We start from the raw sequence: 15,525 nt of genomic DNA, 5'->3' as shown, positions 1-15,525 counted from the left end.
ATCCATCGCTCTCTTCGTCGCTCCGCTTGTGTTCAACGGTAGCGTGCTGCCGTTGCTATGGTGACCGCGCAGAGCACTACGGCGAGCCGCGGAGGTCAAAACTGAGCCAGGAGGACACGCCCATTTCCTCTTTAAAACCGGAAGTGGTATTCAGGTAGCAGCGGCGCATTGATTTCCCTTCCCCTACAACAATAAAAGGAATTCAGCAAATGTAAAGAAGCGTCTCAGTGACTGAGCTTAACTTCATTATAAGAAAATAAATAAATCTCGGGGTTTTAAAGAGGCACCGCAGACAGTCATGCTGTCGGACGCAGGTCAGTGTTCACGCCGCGCTGCTGCTTGCTTGCTGCTGCTCTATGCTAAAGTGACAGGCTGACATTGTTTTGCTGATTTAAAGAGCTCCTTAACGTGTGCATTTATCCCATCTTTTGCTATCTTTAAACACTAATTCACCAAATGTTTTAATCGCTTTTATCATCTCGTAATTAGCTGCGTGCATTGTCTCTATGTGAACGTCATGTTTTGTCTCTTAAAGAGCTCTTCCAGTCACAATAAAGGCCCAATTTGAGCTGAGCTTCCCCGATCTGCGCATTGTTGTGAAATATTTGGTGGTTTTGCAATGTTTAGACTATTCTGGGAATGCCTCTGGTGCCCGGAGAGCCAAGAAGAGGAGCTCCGGGGAGTCACCTGGGGACGGTCAGACCCTGCGCTCCTCTGGGAGGCAGATCAACGTCCGGGTGAAGCGCACCAACAACCCTCCACCTGGACAGGTAAACAGCACAATGTCTGCTTTGTTTTCACCTGTTTGCTCTCTATCCACATCTAATATGTCAAACGAGAAATGATCCATCTATCTAAGCCTGAATATTGATCTCATTCATACAGTATGTTTTGTTCTTTTGGTCATATCATATCCAAAAATACAACATTTCCCAGGCACGCTGACGACATGAAGGTTATCTCATCCATGCTGATTAATAATTATTAAGATCTAACAGATTTCTGTACTACTCTCCAGGATATTTATTCTTGTTTCCTAAGAACTTTCTTCCTTTTAATGAGAGAGCTTGAATTTGTTTGTTGTCAGTTTGTTCAACTTGTTTTTGACTCCTTATCGGATCCTTTCTCCTCCTTTACTTTGTTGTTTTTGTCTTGTGATCTTCGGATGGGCTGTGTTCAAAGCAGGGATGAGCGATACCAACTCAAATCCCTACAGTAACCGAGAGAGAGTTGTTGCTGTGCCCAAAAAAACACATGCAAATAGACGAAACGCAAGCAAATTAGTAAAACGTCTTCGTAATTTCAGAGCGCAGACACTGCGAATACTCACAACTCCAGCCAACACAGAAATGTTTGCAATGCAAACCGCAACGGAAATGTTGCCGAGGCTGTCGGCCTGCAAGCTAATGTGTGTATTTCATCACATTAGTGGAATTGGCAAGCTAATATTAAGCAAAAGGCTTATAAGGAATTCTTCAACAACAAGCTTGTCTCAGACAGATTTATAAGGTCCACTGGAGACATTTCTCTTGTCTGCCAGTTTGTGTTGTCATTGTGTTTCTGTGTGTGCTGGTGTTGTGAGTATTTGCAGTGCTTGTGTTTTGTCTATTTGATTGTGTTTTCTTAAGCTGCAGTGCATTAAACTCTCTCAACCACGTAGGTACGCTGCAAAATGTCTCCAAGTTTGAAGTCTGTCTGTGCTGAATTTGCCGGGACATATTTTATGCGATGCCTGTTTTGTATGGGGCCATTATTGTAGCAAAACTATCTACAAATGTGTATTTCAATCCGTGTGTGTGTAACTACATTTGCAAATGTGTAAAACAAATCTGTGTGTGTGTAACTGGATTTGCAAATGTGTGAAAAAAATCTGTGTGTGTGTAACTGGATTTACAAATGTGTAAAAAACATCTGTGTCTATAACTAGATTAGCAAAAGTGTAAAAAAAATCTGCGAATGCGTACATCGACCTGTATGCGTAGATAAACCTGTAAATGTGTGATCTGTAAATATCTGGCCTCTCCATTGGATGTGTTCTTACACGTGACTTTTGCTACACTTCTGCCGCGGCAGATCCGCAAATGTGCGCAGCGATTTGCAAATGCGTGTGGAGATTTGTCTGTGTGCCTCCGTAGCTATACAGCTACATACCGCCAGTGGGCGCTAGGCTAGCACCCAATGATATTAGCTACCGGCTACCTGGGCTGGCTGGTACCACAGACTGTATGGCTGGGACGAACACTGGTCCCGATCCCGATGCAATGGAGGCTGGATGTCGTGCTGTAACTACATAACAGGGCTCTCACGCATTAAAATAAGTTCATCCTCCCGGGCTTCCACTTCCAGCTCTTCTTTGACGTGTGCACGCATTTACTATTTCACCTGGCAACTAGAAATACTATTTTGTCCCATCGATTTGCTGACAGGTCGCTTATTCAAGCAGAGGAGTCTGCTTTCGCCTCATCCATTCGTAATTACTCATTTTAAACAGTCTATGTTAATAATGTGCGGCGAATTTTATCACTTGTCAGCGTGAGAAGTGTGGCGTGTGAACTTATTGAATGTGTGTGTCTCATTCGAGAGCCCTGTTATGTAGTTACAGCACGACATCCAGCCTCCATTGCATCGGGATCGGGACCACTGTTCGTCCCAGCCATACAGTCTGTGGTACCAGCCAGCCCAGGTAGCCGGTAGCTAATATCATTGGGTGCTAGCCTAGCGCCCACTGGTGGTATGTAGCTGTATAGCTACGGAGGCACACAGACAAATCTCCACACGCATTTGCAAATCGCTGCGCACATTTGCGGATCTGCAGCGGCAGAAGTGTAGCAAAAGTCACGTGTAAGAACACATCCAATGGAGAGGCCAGATATTTACAGATCACACATTTACAGGTTTATCTACGCATACGGATCGATGTACGCATTCGCAGATTTTTTTTACGCTTTTGCAAATCTAGTTATAGACACAGATGTTTTTTACACATTTGTAAATCCAGTTACACACACACGGATTTTTTTTACACTTTTGCAAATCTAGTTATAGACACACGGATTGAAATACACATTTGTAAATCCAGTTACACACACACAGATTTTTTTTACACATTTGCAAATGTAGTTACACACACACGGATTGAAATACACATTTGTAGATAGTTTTGCTACAATAATGGCCCCATAGTTTTGGGGATACCGATCAAGCGTAGCTGGCAGGTGTGTTCTTGACTGACATTTGTTAATGCTACTCTCCTCTGGACCGCAGAGCAAACGAAAAGCCACGGACACAGAAGAAGAAGATGACCAGTCCGAGAAGAAGTACAGAAAATGCGAGAAGGCCGGGTGTTCGGCCATGTACCCCGTTTGTTTCGCGAGCGCATCTGAAAGGTAAACGTGGCAGAAATCGCACGTGAAACCGCTAGATTTTAAAATGCCAATGGTTTTTCTTCCCTCTCTCTTGTCAGGTGCGCCAAAAACGGATACACGTCTCGGTGGTATCATCTGTCGTGTGGCGAGCATTTTTGCAACGAGTGTTTCGATCACTACTACAGAAGGTAAAATAATTTCACTCAGGCCGTATCACAAGTCTAAGTGAAGTGTCCATGTACAGTTAGTATTTGATGGCTTTACCTGTGAAGTATTTAATGATTCTGGTAGCCTTCCACATGCTTTTTACAATAAGCTGCAGGAATTTTAGTGCAACACTGCAAATGTTCCGACTGTGGGATGAATAAATAAATCAGGATTATCTTATCTTAAATTAAATGTTAAAAAATAAACAGAGTTGAGGAAAGTGCTCCGTGCCTTGTGCTGCAGAAGCAGTCAGTGGATAATGAAGAAGTGTTATGTATATGACCTATTCAGGAGGTTGACGGCCTGAGAGTAGAAACTGTTTGTGAGTCTTGTCCTTGATTTTGAACTCCTGTAGCGTCTCCCCGCCGGTGTGAAGAGGTTGTTCTGTGACTGTGTGCTGACCTTGGTGATGTTGTGGGTTCTCCTGATAACCTTGGTTGTGTAAATGTACTGCGGTGATGGGAAGGCTGCTCCAGAAATAAACTGTGCCATGACCTGGATGACAGAAAACAATCATTTGTTAAAAAAAATCAGCTCAATATATCATTTTCATTTCCTGCTTTTTCATCGTGTCAGTCACAAAGACGGCTACGAGACCTTCGCCTCCTGGAAGAAGGTGTGGACTAGCAACGGGAAGAGTGAGCCGAGCCTTAAAGCTTTCATGGCAGATCAGCAGCTGCCACTCTGGGTGAGCTCTGTTGAATGTTTGAATTGAAATATATTAACCAACACATGCAGCAGCATTGTTGATTTTCATAATGTTCCCTTTAGGTTCAATGCACCAAACCAGACTGTAGGAAGTGGCGCCAGCTGACCAAGGAGATCCAACTCACTACTTCTCTAGCAGCGACGTACCGCTGTGGAATGAAGTTTAACAACATCAAGGTAAACAGGGAACAGAAAAAATGAACCTTACACGAAGAAAAGTTGGATTTTTTTTGTGATGGAAATCTTGTGTGATGCTTACAGACTGAGGGACCTGAGCAGTGCTCCCAACCAGAGGACCTGGTAAGCTGGTGGTGTGTGATATACGCAACAGTTCACTGTTATCTCCAGAGTGACAGAGTTATTAATCTGCATCCAGAATGTGTGCCACTGAACGACACGCTGATTGATTTGCTCTTAACCCGGAAGTCCTTTCGTTCTCTCAGAGAGTGGCCGAGGTGTCCGACAGCTGGTGGCATTCGATGCTGATTTTGCCGCCGCTGTTTAAAGAAAGTCCAGCCAGCCCTTTCCTCGCCTCCTACTACCCCGACTGTGTGGGGATGAGTCCGTCAGGCTCTACCAGCAACATGTCTCTGAACGAGCTGAGGGCAGATCACTGCAGAGCTGTGCAGCCACAAAGTAAGATTGTTTATAATATATACCTTACATGCGATATACCTTACAGGAGATGCTCGGTCTGGGTCCCATTTACAAACACGATCCTAATCCTCACAGTAATATGTGGTAGTAATCATGATCTCTGTGCCCCAGTTCCAGGCCTGTGTCCGTACTTCCAGCCCTTCTACCAGCCGAATGAATGCGGCAAGGCTCTGTGTGTGCGACCGGATATGATGGAGCTGGATGAGCTTTACGAGTTTCCAGAATTTTCCCGTGACCCCACCATGTACCTGGCTCTCCGTAACCTCATCCTGGCCTCCTGGCACAGGAACTGTAAGGTACGGTGCAGTCAATAACATCTCCTCCTTCCTCCTCCTCCTCCTCCTCGAAAAAAAATTACAATCAAATTATAAGATTTATTTATTTCCCCCTTTGTTTTTCTAAAGGAGGTGCTGACCCCTGAGAAATGCGCTTTGAACATCGTGGTTCGGGGGCTGGTGCGCGTGCGCTGCGTGCAGGAGATGGACCGGGTGCTCCACTTCATGACCAGGAAGGGCCTCATCAACACCGGCGTGCTGGCGGTGAAACGACCTCTGCTCCCTGACAGACACTGCACCGTGAGTGTTGTCATTTGCATGTGGCCTGAGGATAAAAGCTTTTATCATTTATTCTGTTACGGTTTACATCAGCTCCTCCACTTTGCGCAGAAGAACGTCATCGTCATCGGCGCCGGGGCTTCAGGACTGGCCGCTGCCCGGCAGCTCCAAAACTTTGGCACAAAGGTAAAACTTTATTCCAAGTGCACCTCATTATGGTGTCATATTTAACCCCGTTTCCTGGACAAAAGAGGAGAACAAACTTTGCTTCGTTTTACAGGTGGTGGTGCTGGAGGCGAGGGAGAGAATTGGCGGTCGGGTGTGGGACGATACATCTCTGGGCGTCACCGTGGGTCGAGGAGCTCAGATTGTCAATGGCTGTGTGAACAACCCCGTCGCCCTGATGTGTGAACAGGTGGGAATTAGTGCGCTCAGACACTGCAGAAAAACTTCACCTGCTACTATGGGGGTGGAAAAGAAACAGTAGGAAGGTCAAGACTATTCATGGCCTTCATCAGGGTCATCAAGAAACACGCTGTACAGGACGATTTAAATAATGTATGCAGTAAATAAATAAATAAATGTGTCATTTTAAATGTCCAGCCCTGTTGTGAGACATTTTAATGAAAACAGCATCACATCTCTCTCTCTATATATAAGCTCTTAAGCCCAACCAGAGAGGTGGCAGTGTTGATCTTTAAAAGAGAGAAGCATTTTGAATTTTCTCATTTAAAAGCTTATTTCCAGGAAGAAGGACATTTCTATTAATGGGTCACGGATCTGAAATGTGAGTTTCTTTGTCCCTCCTCTGCTGCAGATGGGCGTCAAGATGCACAAGCTGGGAGACAGGTGTGACCTCTTTCAGGAGGGAGGGCAGGTCACCGACCCGGCCATCGACAAGCGCATGGACTTCCACTTTAACGCCATCCTGGACGTGGTCTCAGAATGGAGGAAGGACAAGTCGCAGAACCAGGACACTCCGCTGGGAGGTGACTCTCATCACAATATGATAATTTTACGTGTGTGTGTGTGTGAAGTTAACCAAGGCACGGTCAAAGAGAAATAAAGCGTAACAGTTGCTGAAACACCACGCTGCAGGTTGTAAAAGGTAAAACGATGATGTTGATCTTCTTTATGTCTACAGAAAAGGTCCAGGAGGTGAAGAAGAACTTCCTCCAGGAGTCTGGGATCCAGTTCAGTGAGCTGGAGGAGAAAGTTCTTCAGTTTCATCTCAGCAATCTGGAGTACGCCTGTGGAAGCACGTTAGACCAGGTGGGAGAAAAAAACTCCAAATGTGAAAATCGGCTGCAAGATTCTCGTTTAGCGTCTGATGTGAATGATTGTGGTTTATCACATGTGTCTGTATGTTTAGAGATTGTCCTCCAGTGCCTTGTGTCGGTTCGTTTTTGTCAGTTTTGATATGAACTGCACTAGAAATGTTATTGTGTATTTTTGTTCGCAGGTTTCGGCCAGATCTTGGGACCACAATGAATTTTTTGCCCAGTTCTCAGGAGATCACACATTACTCACCAAGGGCTACTCTGTTTTGCTCCACAAACTGGCAGAGGGCCTCGACATCCGCACACAGTGTCCGGTTTGTTCTTCAACGTTTATACCCTCACATTTACAAGTTATGTAAGGGATAATTAAATAAAATTACGTTTTTATTTTGTTTGCTAGGTTCAGGCCATAGACTACTCAGGTGACGTTGTCAAAGTTACTTCCTCTAATGGGTCGCAGTGGACGGCACAGAAGGTAAGAACATGAACGCTGAATGTGTTTATTGTCGCTATGTTGTTTGCTTCTTTTGGTTAAATTAACGCCCTTTCTTCTTCAGGTCCTCGTCACCATCCCGTTGACTTTGCTTCAGAGGAACGCGATTCAGTTCAACCCTCCACTGTCTGAGAGAAAAATGAAAGCGATCCACAGTCTGGGAGCTGGTATCATTGAAAAGGTAATGTCGGTTAGTTAAACTATATGACGTCTGCCTGGATCTGAACATTAAGCCAGATAACAATAGGTTGTAAGTGAAGGTTTTATTGTACTCATACAATCCAAAACCGTACCCACAGCGTCCTTCAGAGTCGTCATTAGTTTTTGTTTTGTGTGAAATTGTAGCTGACTACTGACTAACCAGTGACGGGACCTTCCAGACACAGACGTCTTTACACTACAGATGCTTGACACACATTCTCTGCACTCGGGTGATATCTGTTCCACTAATCAGCTGACCTCATTCTTTGGTCACATAATGTTGCTGAACCTAGACCTGAGCAACTGCAGCAACCCCAGATCATAGCACTGCCCCCACAGGCTTGTACAGTAGACACTAGGCATGATGGGTGCATCACTTCATCTGCCTCTCTTCTTACCCTGATGGTTCTTAACCCAGTTTTAGTAGTTTCTTCAATCTCCTTAGATGTTTTCTCTTCTTGACGCATGCCAATGATTTGACCCTTCTCAAACAACCACATCTTTTCCACAACCACAGGATGTGTCTCTAGACATGGTTGTTTAAGAAATGAGAAGCTACTCATTGCATCAGTTGGGGTTAAATAACTTGTTGCCAGTTGAAAGATAATCACCCATGCAGTAATTATCCTACAGGAGGCTCCTACCTGTGGTTAAATCCAGGTGGTGACTTAAAATCAATAAAAAGGGAAAAACAACATTGCATCCTTTTAATTCCTATAATTTGCTTTTTGCAGATTGCTCTCCAGTTCCCGTACAGATTCTGGGACAACAAGATCCAAGGGGCCGACTACTTCGGTCACATCCCACCAGCTCCTGAAAAGAGGGGCATGTTCGGTGTCTTCTATGACCTGGATCCACAGGTTTGTGTCAACAGTCAAGCCTTTTCTGTTCTTTTAAACTAATGCTGAATATCACAACCTTCATGAAGATGAGATTTAGTGCAGTGAATACATTCACTAGTGTACCTAATGAACTGGCAAGTGAGCGTAATAATCAACTAATCTTCTGTCAGAAATGACAAAATAACTTTGAGCTACAGGACAGAAAAACATCTGAATCTCATCAGGTGTAAAACCACAATTGTTTGTTTTCTAGGGGAAGCAATCTGTGCTGATGTCAGTCATCGCCGGTGATGCTGTACCTGCCGTCCGGGACATGGAGGACAAGGAGGTGGTCGATGAGTGCATGAAGGTCCTGCGTGAACTTTTCAAAGAGCAGGTGATGCTTTACAACACTTAGAGTAACTCCTACTGTGGCTGAGAGAACCCTAGTGCAAACTAAAGTCTGAGCATTCAAAGGAAATATTGTGCAGGCACTGACTAAAACCATGACCCTGATCATTCAATTTCAATTGAACTTAATACTATTGGATTTATTTTGTCAAACATGTTAAGTTCCTGAGTTCCTGTAAAGGTTCTTACGGGAGAACTGTAACTGTGTGACTGGGGGCAGTAATTCAAGTCGTCACGTTTCTCTAGGACGTCCCAGAGCCGGTGCATTTCTTCGTCACACATTGGAGCAAAGACATGTGGTCCCAGATGTCCTACAGCTTTGTGAAGACCGGGGGCAGCGGTGAGGCCTACGACATCCTCGCTGAAGACGTGCAGGGAAAAGTGTTCTTTGCTGGCGAGGTAACGCGTCCTTTACCAAATGAGTCTTTGGAGTTTTTTCCTCCTCCATTACGTCACTAAAATGTGGCTTCCAATAGGTGCCAATCTTCTCCTTCCTTAGCAGTAATTATAAAGGATAATTCAACCCAATATGTAGGTGTAGGGGCGGCAGCATAGTGGCGAGGTGGTTAGCACTGATGCCTCACAGCAAGAAGGTTCTGGGTTTGAATCCATGGGCCGACTGGGGCTTTCTGTGAGGAGTTTGAATGTTCTCCCTGTGTCTGCGTGGGTTTTCTCCAGATACTCCAGCTTCCTCCAACCGCCCAAAGACATGCTGGTTAGGTTCATTGGCGATTCTAAATTGGCCGTAGGTGTCATAGAGTGGAGACATGTCCAGGGTGTACCCCGCCTCTCGCCCAATGACAGCAGACCCCCGCGACCCTTCACAGGAACAAGCGGTTACAGAAAATGAATGAATGAATGAATGTAGGTGTAGGAGTTTTTTTTTACAGTGCCCTGCAGCTTGATGCATGATTTTAGTGGTTAGTTTTTGAGTCTGACTGAAAGTAGACACAGACAATATTTCCAAACGGTGCAACATGCCAGCTGACCTAATCACCTTACACACTCTGGTTTGCTAACTCTTGAGGTGGAGAGTGCAAAGTTAACATCACCCATAGAGCCACACTAACTGGAAATACAGAATTATCCTTTAAATACACAGGTCTTGTTTTGGTAACTAGATGCTGTAAGATTTTATTTTAATTTTTTTTGTGCAAAAGATCTTCCACGTCCATTTAACACATACTTAATGACCTGAGTGTCAATCAAGTTAATCTTACTGTTGATGTTAAATGTTGTTAATTCAAGAATCTGAATTCATACACACATCCAAAATGTCTGCTGTGAGAAAGGTCAGGATGACACTGTCACGTCCCAGACTTATAAACTGATTTTCAAAGTGCATATGAAATCCCTTCTAACGGATTTGTCGTTATTGATTTGTGATGCCAGGCCACCAACAGACACTTCCCTCAAACGGTGACAGGAGCCTACCTCAGCGGGGTCAGAGAGGCCAGCAAGATGGCTGCCATGTAACCCGACCGTCCCACAGCACTCAAAAAAAAAAAAAAAAACACCAAAAAACACCAGCACGGACTCGCAGGTTGCACCAAGCCACGGGCCGTTGACCCACTCAGACTGTGTGAATGACCTGATGTTCTGCTGTACTGTGATGTGTCTGATCATCAAGACGCTGTTAGTCTCTCTCCAGTAAGCGGGGTGAAATAGGGCTCTCCAGGACCTAGTACTACATATTTAACACAGGAAAGTACTTTTTTTACTTCTATCAAAACACATCAGGTAAAACGCTGTGGTGCAAAAAAAAAAAAAACACTCAACAACACGGCATGAAGAATAGAAAGCAGCTCTGCGAGTGTCAGCTGGGCTGGAAAGCAGGGTGATATGAGTTTAATGATATTTCTTCTTTGCAAGTCTGCAATGACATGAGGCTGAATGAGACACTGGTGTGCTCTCTGTCACTTAATATATGATCATGATTTCTAAAATAACTTTATTGAGAGTTACCTGCCAATGTTTTATTCAGCCGTAATGAATTTCAGTTGTATTATTTGTGATTCATGTCTTGCTACGAACGGTTGACGTCGAGTGGACGAACGGTTAGATCTTTAGTAGGTAGTAGTACTTCTGTGATAGCACTTTTGATTTAAAACAGTAAGAAAAGAAACTAATAAATCATTTGTATTAGTAGTTGAATTGATCAGAAGACACCAGGTTGTCCCTTTTACTTTCTCAGGGATGTGGTCAGGACAACACCAGCCAGCGAATAATGAAATAATTTTGAAGATGGACGTTTAAACGATGAACACAACCAACCAAAAGGGAGGGGGAAAAAAAACACTTTCTTTCTCATATTAATTCCTGATCGTTGAAGTACCTGAGGTTTGAGGTTGGGGAACAGCACAACAATGTCCTCACTTTCTTTGATTAATGTTGACTAATGTTTCTTCTTTATGTGTAGATGCTTATCTTTGTCTGGATCAGTGCATCTTCATGATCATGTCCTACATGTCTGACATTACAGCGCTTGAGTATTTATCTTGGATGTGTGTAATAAAAAGAGCTATCAACTGCCACAGTGACCCGTTTCACTCATGAAGGCTTTTTATTTTTTTCCTCATTAAAGTCGGCCAACAAAATGACAACATTTATCAGTAAATTCATTTTGTTTATTAATAAATATTTAATTTCTAGAAATAAATGCTAAAAAAAGAATAGCATGTGAACGTAGTGTTTGCTGCTTTCTTCTATTATAAACTTATGTAATAAGAATAAAACAGTTACAGACCAAATAATTAATTGTAAACATGTTTTTTCTAATTTGATTATTTTCATTAAAGGCTACTTTATACTTAATGGAATTATAACACATTTTACATCCGTATAGTCACTGACTGCATCCGGGAAATCCTGTTTGGCCCATCTTTTCTATGGACGTGTGACACTGTGGATGTTGTGACTTGAAGCCACGGAAATAAAATAAAATCAGTTGGATTTAAATCTCATTTTCAATAAAAGCATGTTGTTATTTTTTCTCTTCGATAACTTGATATTATGCGGCACCAACTTGCCACTTAACTATTTTGTAGAAAGACAAACAAAAACAACATCAAAACACATTAAAACATTTTATTGTGTTACAGAGAGATTCATTGTTCAAAAAAGTCGCCAATGTTTGAAGTTATTTAGTATTTATTAGTATTTATTTGGATTCTTTTCCTAGTTTGGCATCGAAGAAGAAGAAGAAGACGAAGAAGAAATCAGTAGACCAATGACGCGATAGAACGTCATCAACGCTCGACCAGCGAAGGCTACACGGAAGAAAACAAAATAAACGTGAACTGGGACATTAAAGCAGCATTGCCCGGGGAAAGTCGTTTTTAAACCAGTTTATTGACATTTCCTGGGGCAGTGACTGCAGCCGTAGTTCGGCTAACTAGCACGCACCGTAGAGCTGCTAAAAAAAAAAAGGACACGGAAAACAACAAGCTACGTACTAAGCTATCACAACTCCACAAGAAGCTAACGGGGGGGCCAAATTGGCGCGTTTTGGATGAAAGGCGTACACAGTAGCACGGATACTGACCAACAACATGGACTGCAGCACCGCCGGTTTCCCCGCTAATGTACATGACTCCCCAGGTAGAAATGTCAACACTATTCCTTTTAGTTTGAGCTAAAGGGGCATGTCGCCGAGGTACGTAGCTAACAGCGAAGGTAGCCTATAAATAAATAAATAAATAAAGAAACTGCTGCTAGCTTAATTTGATTACCGTTATAATAGGCAGACATTTTAAGGCGGAGACAAGCAAAACAATGCACTTTTTACTCCACTGTGTTCAACTAATAAACACTTACCTGCCAATTCATTAGGTATACTAGTGAATAGTATGACAGCCTTGCACAAATGTTAGCTTCGGGAATGTCCTGGTATTCAGCATTGGTTTAAAATAACCGAGAAAGCTCTTGATTTAACTCTTTTCTTTTTGGAGGCTGTGGTTTTTAGTAATATTGAACTGTATTATGTTGCAGTACCGACACGTGTCCTTATTATTTTGACAGTCCCATTTTAGTCAGTGGGCTCGGACAGACAACGGAAACACTTTAGACTTCCTCCAAAATGATCATCCAGTTGAATCACCACCTTTCTGACACTGTTTCAAACGTAAACACTACTTTGGTTTTCTCTCGTGTGCCTAATGTTTTGGCAAGTTACAGGTAAGTGATGTATATGCAGATTTCAATTTTGCATAATAAGAATAATAATAAAAAAAACGTCTGAACAGCTTCTACAATACTCAACAACCCACATGTACATGAATAAGGTGAAATTAGCTCCATGTCAGCTAGCTATAACATTAAGTTGCTGAGTGTACATCAGATGCTATAAACCAGTAAAATAATTTATGTGATAACACGTTCATACTATTCTACACAAGTACTTTTAGGATGTATTTTGTGGCTAATGTTTGGTTGACCTCCTGTACTTGGACTTATTGCTGTATAACGTCAGCAGAGTATTTTGCCCTATGGTATTGCTGCAGTCTTAATACTGAATTGCTTTTTTCAAGTACTTTGGGCGTCAGTGCTTCGTCAATCTATTTATTTACTGATATTTATCCCATTCTGTCTCTGATTAGGGAAGGAATCCTCCAGCTCTGATGAGCTTATTCCTCTGTCACAACTCCTGATGAGGCCTCAAAGTGAAGAGAAAAAGTCATGCGGCAACACCCAGGGCGTAGCCTCAAAAGAGGACAAAGGTGCTGAGGACAAAAGAACAGATAGTTTGTTTTTTTTATTGTGTTTAAGTTAATTATTTTCATGGAGATTGTTGTACTAAATTGTTGTTTGTTTTTGTCTTGTAGCGTCGGACGTCTCCTCAGAGGATGAGCCGCTTTTAAAGTTGAAAACTGCACGTCCCAAGAAACAAGAGAAGAAGGAAAACACACCACCTGAACCTAACTGCAAAAATAAAAAGAATGCAGGTGGCTACATAACCACACATCATTGGCTATTGTTCAGCTGTGTTTTCTGCCTAAACCGATTGTTTTGATATTTTTCTTGATCTAACCTTTTCAGGTTTGAGCACAGATGAGAGTTCTGACAATGAACCTCTGGCAAAAATCTCCAAAGTTCCCTCCAAAGCCGCAAAGAAGACGTTTTCCGTGCCAGCGAAAAAGAAATCTGTTGAGAGGAAGAAGAGAGGTGGGATAGTTTCCTCTTCACGGACCTGGAACATCAACAGAAAGCTTCTGTCTTCTGTATCTGACACTTACTCTTGATTTCGTTTTCTTACACAGCGTCACCGGACAAGGACGATAGCTCAGACGATGAGCCTCTGAGTGAAATTGCCAAGAGAGTTCAGTCACGTCCTAAAAGAAAAGCATCTGTTGTTCCATCAAAAAAATCAACCCCAGTTATTACGTCCAAAAGGAGTGCAGCAAGGAAAAAGGGTGGGTCAAACTGGAAAGCTTTTATCTTTTTAGTTGTACCAAAAATGCATTATCTATAGTGAAATTGTTTTTGTTTTTTTTGTTCTAGTGAAATATGTTGAGACTTCCAGTGAAAGTTCAGACGACGAGTCACTGGTAACAATAAAGAGGAAGGGGACAGATGCACCGAAAGAGAAAGAGACTTCAGCACACAAGAAAAATGCAACAAAACACACCGACAAATTTCTAGAAGGTAAGAGGCCTTCGTCGTTGCAATCTAATTTAAACAAATTTAAGCACAGGTGGTTCAAATTCAAAGAGTTTGGGTTTTAAAAGACTCTTCATCCCCAGACAGCAGCTTGGATGATGAGGATGATGACGATGTTCCCCTGGTGAATCTCGTTGCCAAGAAGAGGAAACCGGTGAAGAAAAACACAAAGAGAAAAGCATCGCAAGGAAGTGCTTCAAAAAAGAAAAGCGGTAATTGAGCAGCAACTTGAACAAAACATTGTTTGACGTTTCCACTTAAGCATTACAAAACCTTTTCCTTGTTGCTGTTGTTTGGCAGAATTCAGTGATGAAAGTTCAGATGACGAACCCTTGATTAATGTCGTGAAAAAGAAACGCACAAACGTACGAACAAAAACCAAAACAAAGGCCTCAACTCCAAAGAAGAGGAACGTAACTCCAAAAAGGCCCAGAAAGAAGCCTGTGACAGGTAACCACTCTGCCCTCAGCACTGGGAGCATGTGAAGATGACAGAAACCAGTCATGTACTCATGTTTAATTAAATTAATCTGGTTTCAGATTCCTTAAGCAACAGTTCAGATGATGAACCCTTAATCAAGGCAGCTAAACACCCATCAGTGACCAAAATCCTGAGAATACATCTCGAGAGGTGTGACGACGAACAAGTAGCAGGAAGCCTGAAAAAAAACAGAACAGGTATTGTTTATACATCGACCAAGTACTGATGCTGCAATGAAGTCACAATGTGCGTAGATTAACAATATTCTTATTCTACAAAGACGAAACGCTGACTGCTGAGACGCCTGTGAAGGAAGACTCTGACGGATCACCAGAAGAAGAAGAAGAAGAAGAAGAATAAGCGAACTTCCTAAACATCCCCTAAAAAAAATTACAGCTATGTTTAGTAGGTCAGTGTGTTTTAGTTACATTCCTGTTAATTTAAGATGACAAGATTTTTACTATGTTTTTTTTTTTAGGCTTAGGACCAAATCCTTTAAGGTTTTATTCATGTCTTAACATATGTGCCGATTGTTTGTGAGCCCCATTTCCTCGTTTTATATATAAAAAAAAACCATTTTAAAACTCAAGTGTTTTAAGTTACATTTATGCTTTTGTGTTATGTGCACACTCTGTGTACAGCAGTGACAATTTGTTGTGTTGGATTAAACTGCTTCCATGATGAAATTCA

At 42.5% G+C, this 15,525-nt stretch overlaps 2 protein-coding genes across 5 annotated transcripts; both read left to right on the top strand.

The window, feature by feature from the left end:
* Positions 1-92: 92 nt before the first annotated feature.
* kdm1b (lysine demethylase 1B) lies at positions 93-11,235 on the top strand. Its single transcript, XM_084563729.1, has 21 exons — positions 93-314; positions 628-770; positions 3,265-3,386; positions 3,464-3,553; positions 4,149-4,260; positions 4,344-4,457; positions 4,542-4,580; positions 4,724-4,916; positions 5,049-5,233; positions 5,342-5,512; positions 5,603-5,677; positions 5,772-5,906; positions 6,309-6,480; positions 6,636-6,763; positions 6,954-7,085; positions 7,172-7,246; positions 7,329-7,445; positions 8,200-8,325; positions 8,561-8,683; positions 8,944-9,096; positions 10,090-11,235. Exons 1-21 carry the CDS (start codon positions 299-301, stop codon positions 10,171-10,173), a joined length of 2,505 nt encoding a protein of 834 aa, XP_084419855.1. The 5' UTR covers positions 93-298; the 3' UTR covers positions 10,174-11,235.
* A 711-nt stretch (positions 11,236-11,946) lies between these two features.
* LOC311500898 (uncharacterized protein) lies at positions 11,947-15,525 on the top strand. Of its 4 annotated transcripts, none has more exons than XM_084562529.1 (11): positions 11,947-12,297; positions 12,718-12,873; positions 13,296-13,415; positions 13,521-13,640; positions 13,735-13,860; positions 13,956-14,108; positions 14,197-14,340; positions 14,439-14,567; positions 14,656-14,805; positions 14,895-15,032; positions 15,116-15,525. In XM_084562529.1, the coding sequence occupies exons 2-11, from the start codon at positions 12,855-12,857 to the stop codon at positions 15,193-15,195; spliced, it is 1,179 nt and encodes a 392-aa protein (XP_084418655.1). In that variant the 5' UTR covers positions 11,947-12,297; positions 12,718-12,854; the 3' UTR covers positions 15,196-15,525. The 4 variants fall into 4 exon arrangements, with proteins under 4 accessions (XP_084418655.1, XP_084418654.1, XP_084418653.1 ...); XM_084562528.1 differs by having other exon boundaries at positions 11,947-12,352; XM_084562527.1 differs by lacking the exon at positions 12,718-12,873.

This window comes from Chelon labrosus (assembly GCF_963514085.1).
Source record: "Chelon labrosus genome assembly, chromosome: 16".
NCBI lineage: Eukaryota > Metazoa > Chordata > Actinopteri > Mugiliformes > Mugilidae > Chelon > Chelon labrosus.
The sequence above is the reverse complement of the archived record's forward strand: the minus strand, read 5'-3'. Positions and strand labels throughout refer to the sequence as shown.

What these genes read in the sequence shown, in the direction of transcription:
- kdm1b (XM_084563729.1), top strand. An exon ending in CAGAGCTGTGCAGCCACAAA is followed by an intron (nt 4,917 to 5,048) that starts GTAAGATTGTTT and finishes TCTGTGCCCCAG; the next exon opens with TTCCAGGCCTGTGTCCGTAC. An exon ending in TCGCCCTGATGTGTGAACAG is followed by an intron (nt 5,907 to 6,308) that starts GTGGGAATTAGT and finishes CCTCTGCTGCAG; the next exon opens with ATGGGCGTCAAGATGCACAA.
- LOC311500898 (XM_084562527.1), top strand. Translation starts at nt 12,249, where the DNA reads ATGGACTGCAGCACCGCCGGTTTCCCCGCTAATGTACATGACTCCCCA. An exon ending in CACCGACAAATTTCTAGAAG is followed by an intron (nt 14,341 to 14,438) that starts GTAAGAGGCCTT and finishes CTTCATCCCCAG; the next exon opens with ACAGCAGCTTGGATGATGAG. An exon ending in CAGAAAGAAGCCTGTGACAG is followed by an intron (nt 14,806 to 14,894) that starts GTAACCACTCTG and finishes ATCTGGTTTCAG; the next exon opens with ATTCCTTAAGCAACAGTTCA.